General features: G+C 36.1%; 1 protein-coding gene across 1 annotated transcript; it reads right to left on the reverse strand.

Annotated features, from left to right (window-relative positions):
- Positions 6,923–7,231, reverse strand: LOC110012091. The gene has a single exon (XM_020694200.1). It carries the CDS (start codon positions 7,229–7,231, stop codon positions 6,923–6,925), a length of 309 nt encoding a protein of 102 aa, XP_020549859.1.

Raw genomic sequence — 8,164 nt, forward strand, 5'->3', positions numbered from 1 at the left:
GATGTTTCACATCTCCAATGTCTTTGCTGTAAGCAGCATGGAATGTTGTTCGGTGCCCTGAGGCCAATGTTTCTTATGCTTTTTGAACATAACAATGGATATCGAGTGTGCACTGGCAAGACAAGAAACAGTTGTTGAGGGGCTATCTTTAATACCTGTATAAGGATTGATGAAGAGCCCTTAACACACATTAATGGAGAATTGATTCTGAATGGCTATAGCGATAGTAGTTTCCAGGATAATATGAATAATATTTAATCTCAAAACAAACGTACATTCGAGATTTATGATAATATGGTGACATTGGAAAGGTTCCAAATGGAATACCACAAGAATCTTACCATAGAAAATTGAATGTATGAAAATTTTAAAGTTATATTGGAAAATGGTTAGGACCACAAAACAACACCCAGTTGTTGGATGGGCTACCCAGCATAGCATCGCCAGAAATCACCTTGGAGGATGAAAATTGTCCTATGGCACAAGGTAAAAGGCCCGAGATCTCATCATACATCTAAGAAAAAATCTTAGACACCATTATCTACTTGGAGCAATGATAGAAAGATGTAGCGCGTGATTGGACCGCAGGACATCTATAGACAAAAGTAGACCCATACGACCTAGCCGGCATCAGGAGGTTGCTCATAATCAGATTAATTTGAAAACATGTGTAATTAGCTTTAAGGTCAAATGAGAGATTGTTGAAATAGGTGACCAAAGCCAATTGATTGGCAGTTTTGAGAACTATTCAAGCAATTTTTATTTAAATAATGTTATCCCGACGAATATGGTAAGTATTCGTCTCCGTCACATGTATCTGTTGCGCTTACCAAATTACGTCAAGCACTGTTTCGACGTCACAGCAGATGCCCACAAACCACATTAACAACAGTGCAACGGTTAGACTATGCATTGGATGGTGGTCATGAAACGAACTGCCAAGGGTTGGGTTTGTCTTCCACTCGAGGACCTTGAGAATGGGCACCGAGAGTCTTACTAAGACTTGCATTAAAACTCGCATTCATTTGACGAGTCCCGTGTTTCATCGGCGACAGACATAGGATATCTATACGATCTTAGTGGTCGGTTGGCTAGGTGTCGAATCGACTTAGCTGACTCACAGGGATCGTCATATTGAAGCCATGGAGGCTTGATCGCTATGACCTGAGTCCCCGGCTCTAATAGTAAGGGAGTAGTCCTCAAACTTGAGGAATCACGACAGCCACGTGCATATGATGATTATATCTTGTGTCTGTGCGAGAGGTGACTATGTCACAGACATGATCATCATAAACCTTACCTAGTGCAGTCAGAGTATGTAGCCAAGACAGTTATTTTCAAGAAAAGGATTCGTCCCCTGTCAAAAAGTGACAAAGGTACCTCCTATTCACTTGGAGATGCATTAACGCTCTATAAAACTGTGGCCACAGTCATTAGTCGAATAGGAAAACAAGGATCCTATATCGAGCAATTTGGCGTAACGCGATCTCAAGTATTAAGCATAGATGCCTAGTCTAGGATGGAAACTGACACCCAGTTCCATACCCTAGAGTAAGGTCGGGAGACGGTAGACAGAAGGACCGTACCCGTATGGACTCGAGAGCTTAAACGTTCACATGAATATTCGCCTAGTCTCTAATGCCATGGACAGTTGCTAGACAGCCACCCATGGTGACGGGCTTTCTTGATCAAGGGTTGATCACGAATTATTAATTAAATTGAATTTAATTAATAATAGTGTTTGACACTAGTCCAAGTCTAGCTGAATGGTGAACCTAAAAAGTCACACACAAATCACCAAGAAGGGACGAGGAATTAATTGGTGAATTAATTCCATAAGTATTTGAATTACTTATAAATTAGAGGGATCTATTGGATTGATAAACCCAAGGATAAATTAATACGATTAATGTTATATTGAGTTGGCCCTTATTATTTAATAAGTATAATAATAAGTTGGACTTATTAATTAAATTTAATTAAATATATAATGATCCTAATTAAGTGGGCTCTAATTAAATTGAATTTAATTAATGTTAATTGGGCCTTGTATTTTAATTTAATTAAAATCGGCTCAAGCCCCATGGAAATGATTAGAAAAGGAAATTATTGACTAAAAAGATACCTTTGGAAAGTGCCATGTTAGTCATCCACACCACACTGAAACTTGAGATTTCTCATTCAATTTTCTAGAAAAGAATTCAGGAATATAACACACCAAGTTTGAACAAGAGGCGGGTTCAGCCGAGTGGAATGATTGGGAGGGACGAAATTATTTTTGTGTATTCATTCATTAGTTATTCCAAATAACTAATACACACACACACACGCATACATATATATATATACCTTGAATGGATGCATTAAAATATGTTTAGGTTCAGTTAACCATCCATAAGGTAATAATCCTTTATTCGAAATAAAGGATGACTAGCATGACATTTTACAAATATTATTTTATTAGTCAATAATTTTCTTTTCCAATCATTTCCACAAACTTTATTAATGGGCTTGGTCCGATTTTAATTAACGTCCAATTAATTAAACCAAATTTAATTAAAGCCCAATTAATTAAGTCCATCATATATTTAAGGATTAAATATATGAACCGAAAAACCTTTATTAAATAATAAGTTCAATTTTTTAAATAATAAGAGTAAGCCAAATATAAATTAATCCAATCAATTTATCATTAGGCTTATCCGTCCAATGGATCCCTCTCATATATAAGTAATCCAATTACTTACACAATTAATTCTCAATTAATTTCTCGTCCATTCTCGGTGATTTGTGTGTGACTCTTTAGGTTCATCTTTCAGCTAGACTTGGGCTAGTGTCCAATATTATTATTAATTAAATTTATTTAATTAATAATTCTTGATCAACCCTTTGATCAAGAAAGCCCGTCACCATGGGTGGTGAAAATCAATATGAACTTTTAGGCTCCCAACTCCGTACGAGTACGGTCCTTCCGTCTACCATCTCCCGGCAGGTTCCGTCCTGGACTAGGCGTTCATGCTTGATTCTTGAGATCGCGTTACGCCAAATTGCCCGACATAGGAACCTCCTCTTCCTATTCGACCAATGACTGCGGCCATAGCTTTATAAAGCGTAGATGCATCAGCAAGTGCATAGGAGATACCTCTGTCACGTTTTGACAGGGGATGGATCCTCTTCTTGGAACTCACCATCCTCGCTACATATTTTGAATGTACTAAACAAAGCTTATGATGATCATGTTTGAGACACGATCACCTCTCGCACAAATCTAAGATACAATCATCACATGCATGTGACTATCATGATTCTGCAAGTCTAAGGACTACTCCCATACTATCGGAGCTGGGGATTCAAGTCATACCGACCAAGCCTTCAAGGCTTCCATATGACAATTCCCACGAGTTAGTTCAATTGATTTGACACCTTGTCAATTGACGCATTAAGATTGCATTGACGTCCCACGTTTGTCGCCGATGAAACACAATACTCATCAAATGAATGCGACTCTTAATGCAAGTCTCCATAGGAACTTCGATGCCCATTCTCTTGGTCCTCAACTTAGAACATTTCAGACTCCAACCCTAAATAGTTGGTTTCATGACCGCCATCCAATGCACAGTCCAACTGTTGCACGGTTGTTCAAGGTGGTTTGTGGGCTTTGTTGTGATTTTTTATAGAAACGCAAAAAATATTTAATGAGCACAACAAATGAAAAATCAATAGCGAATGCTCATTTTATTCACTGAATAATATTACACAAAATCGAGTTATTGTCAGAATAGTTTACAAGCATACCAATCCAATTGGCTTTCAGGTCACCTATCCTAACAGTTATGAACACACGGTTTTTAACCCCAGGGGCGTTATAGTAGACAAGGCAACATTTTCAAAGTAGGAGAGTTGTTCCTACGGAATCGTTATTCTGTCATACTCTGGCATGTTAGGCTCCTTCTAGTTGAGGGGGAGTTCGTCTGTCATGATCTCTTCATAGAAGGGGATACCCTGCTGCTTCTTTGAGAGCATTCCCGCAATTTGATACTGGACACCTTAGTGGCCTTTTTGTAGGCATTCCAGACGTGAGATCCACTGAGAAAGGACATCCTACTGGGTTTGCGAGGGGGGTCCCTCGATTCTTGCGATCGACAGTGCAGGGGAAGGGGATACCTTTTGACTTCCTTCCTTGGGGGCATCCACATCGAATGGGGTTACTGTGTCGATTAGGATTAGTGTTTCCATCTGCTCCCACATGGCCATCGTGACCATCTGATGTATGGTCCATAGGACTTCTGGGAGGAGCCCACTCGAGGAGATGTCTGAAGGGACTATTGTGTGGAGGATCAGTAGTGTGTCAGTAGGTCTGGAGGGTTCTGGGACCATAGCTCCACTAGCATGGTTGCCCTACTGATAGGAGATAACTTACTGGTGGGTGCTAGGGGGATTCCCGCAACAAGTTGCAAAGTCTGAAATTGCCAGGTGTGTAGCACCCCCTACTCGGTACATCTAATTATCACTATTTCATCCTTTCTTTAATTAGAACTCATTCTATAAGTAATTCCCTTTCGACCCATAAAGTAAATTCTAATTTATCAATATAATATATATATCACAGAAGGTAATAGATACCTCCAAAAGTTTATATTTACCCTCACTAGAGGACCTTATGTGCATAACCTCAAGACAAGTGGTACCAAAACTATAAACACCAACCCGATAAGAGACTAGAATATTTAATAACCAAACAGCCAAAAACTTCGGCTTCAGATGTCACGGCTGACCACCTAATAAAGACGACGGCACAGCTCAATAGTCCAATGTGGCTAGTCAGTTTAACCTATTCCCTAAAAAGTACGTGGGAAGGAATGAACTGCCTACCCAATAAGTATAGCTAATTAGTTTATATATATACTCATAGACTGCAAGTCACGTACAATGCAATCACATCAATTAACAAATATTCGTCATATAGCAACAGCAGATATAAAGACTAATGGACGCCCACGACTGTTCATCAATCCACAATATAATATTTGACATTATCGTTTATTACTAAGAGCCTACTTACTCTAGTTAGAGTACATCAGTCAATGGTTTCACCAGCCATCATCATCTCATCGTCATATCTTGTACAACACATGATACCGTTGTATGTGATATCCCCACACTCTTTTACGCCAGTTGTATAGCAATATCAGCACAGAACATCACAACAAACATGGTATCCCCACACCACCCTAGTGTGTAGCTAACAACACAAGATATTTTTCGCTATCCGAAATATCCTGGTACCCTACGCGCCATGGTACCTAGCTTAATTCATATATTTTTCATATTACATTATCAATCACATTATCATAAATCATTGACTGTGTTCCCAATTAGGTAAACATCATCCTTTATTTCAATTCACGATCATCATTTTGTTCTTTATAATAATTACTTCCTCAATAATAACTCTCAATTTGATTTCATATAGCAATTAATTATATGATCATCACATAATCATATCCCGCATGTCCCTACATTATAATCACATAAAACATACTAACAATATCACCGATATTATGGTAATCTAACAATTAATCCATAACTAATTATAAAAATAATAAATATACGAAATCCACGTATATAAATATAAAGTCAAGTTCACGATCACATCCAAGAAACCAATATATTTAATATATACAATACTACACATATTGCTATTTATATAAATCCAATTAGCTACACATACCTTAAATCCCAAAATACTTCGATTTCACGATGGATTGCTCAACCCTCTACTTTGTCGTCAAGTCCTATAATAGAATATTATACGTATGATCAATATATATATAGAATATCATAAACTCTAAATAAAATATTATATAATATTCGTACATTTTCTACCAATCTTTTAATATTCTATTTATATTAAGATCCAAACCCCTGTTCTATTTTATTTTAGATAACTACACTTTCTAAACTTACCAAACATATATTTAATTTATAAACTAATTCGTAAGAATTCATTTAACCAAACCCGTTATATATTTATAACTATCTTTTTTAATAACATCAGTAAATGAGATTATCATTAAAACCACATCTTCCCTTTTCAATAACATAATATTCATTAAATATAATTTTCGAAATATTTCTATAAATTTTCTACTAATTTATCGTTGCTATATAATTTAATTTAGCAACAATACATAGAATTACATATTTGGTTAATCATTCTGATGGAATTGTGTAGATTAGCTATAATAATAATTAAATATAACAAATCTAATATTTTAATTACCCAACTATATCATTTTTATATCAAATATGATATTTAATATGACACAAATTTAAATAGCTAAAATTGTAAAATACTCCAATTAAATAGTATATCGCTCAATATTAACAATATTCAATAAATGGAGTAATTAAATAATATAATTATATAAATTAATACAAATTAACATCTAAAATCTTACCTCAGGTCTTCCGTAATTGTGTGTGCAAAGGTGTGTGTGTATAGATATGAGTGTGTGTGTGTGTTTAAAATAAGAAGGTGTAAAAAGAGAGGCCCCACCGCCTCACTTCAAAACTCTCTCTCTCTGTCCTCACTCATTGTACATATATATATTATTTATATATATATATATACTATTATTATTATTTTATTTATTCAATTTAACTTTTCTCAAAATATCCATTATGTCCTTCCTAATTTTCTTAATCAATATAATTTTCCCCAAATATTATTACGAACTCCAATTTAATCCATTCAAATTTTATTATATCCCAAATTCAATCTATAATTTATTTACTAATTAAATTTAAATTCCTAAATAATTAGCAATTAGTCTCCCAATTATGTGAGAAATTCTACAGACGTCACAATTCTTTCGTCCTAATAAAAATTTCATCCCCGAAATTTAACTAACATAACCGCTCAATGGAATAAGTAGGGATACTTCTCTTTCATATGCTCCTCAAATTCCCAAATTGGCTCTCTCGGGGAATGATAACTCCATGTCACTTTTACCATTAGTATGTCCTTATTTCTCAATTTTCTTATGCTTCTATCCAAAATCTCTGCTGATTCTTCCATATATGTTAATTCCTCAAAAATCTCTATCTTCGACTGATGAATAATGTGACCAGGGTCAGACCGATATCGTCGCAGCTTCGAAACATGGAAAACTTCATGTATTTGTGACAACTCTGCTTGTAATGCTAGTCGATACGCTAGTGGTCCCATTCTTTCAATAATTTTATACGGTCCATTATATCTCGGACTCAACTTCCCTTGCCTGCCAAACCTCAGGATTCCCCTCTAAGGAGATATCTTCAGGAAAATCGGATTGTGACACCTTCTCAATTCTTCTATATCCAAACAAATCGGATTGCGACACCTTCTTCTATATAAAGTTTCATATTGAGCCATACCAATACTTGAGTGAAAACTGTTATTATATGCAAACTCTTATAGAGGTAGATGATCATCCCAATCCCCCTTAAACTCCATTGTACAAGCTCCCATCATATCTTCTAGTGTTTGAATTATTTTTTCTGACTGCCCATCTGTTTGAGGATGAAATGCGGTACTGAAATGTAACTTTGTGCCCAATGCCCTTTGTAAACTTTCCCAAAAACGTGAGGTAAATCGAGAATCTCTATCTGGCACAATCGATACAGACACTCCATGTAATCTTACTATCTCAAAAATGTATAACCCAGCTAACTTATTCAGGGAATCAGTTATTCGTACTGGCAAGAAATGAGCAGATTTTGTCAATCTATCCACAATTACCCAAATACCATCATGCTTTCTGAATGTACGTGGCAACCCCACGACAAAATCCATAGTGATCTTCTCCCACTTCCATTCTGGTATTGATAGAGGTCGCAGTTTACCTGCTGGTGCCTAATGTTTCGCCTTTACTTGCTGACATGTCATACATTTAGCCACAAATTCAGCCACATCCTTCTTCATCGTCTACCTCCAATAGTAAGGTCTTAAATTTCGATACATTTTTGTAGTACCAGGGTGCATCGCATATGGTGCATTATGAGCTTCTCGCAAAATCTCTTCTCGTAACCCATCTATATTAGGCACACAAACTCGTTTCCCATTTACTATCACCCCATCAACTATTATCGGAAAAATTATTTTCTTACCAAGTCTTATTCT

This window comes from Sesamum indicum, linkage group LG6 (genome assembly GCF_000512975.1).
Source record: "Sesamum indicum cultivar Zhongzhi No. 13 linkage group LG6, S_indicum_v1.0, whole genome shotgun sequence".
In the NCBI taxonomy this organism is placed as follows: Eukaryota; Viridiplantae; Streptophyta; class Magnoliopsida; order Lamiales; family Pedaliaceae; genus Sesamum; species Sesamum indicum.

Coding starts and splice junctions, on each gene's coding strand:
- LOC110012091 (XM_020694200.1), bottom strand. CDS start 7,231: ATGGGACCACTAGCGTATCGACTAGCATTACAAGCAGAGTTGTCACAA.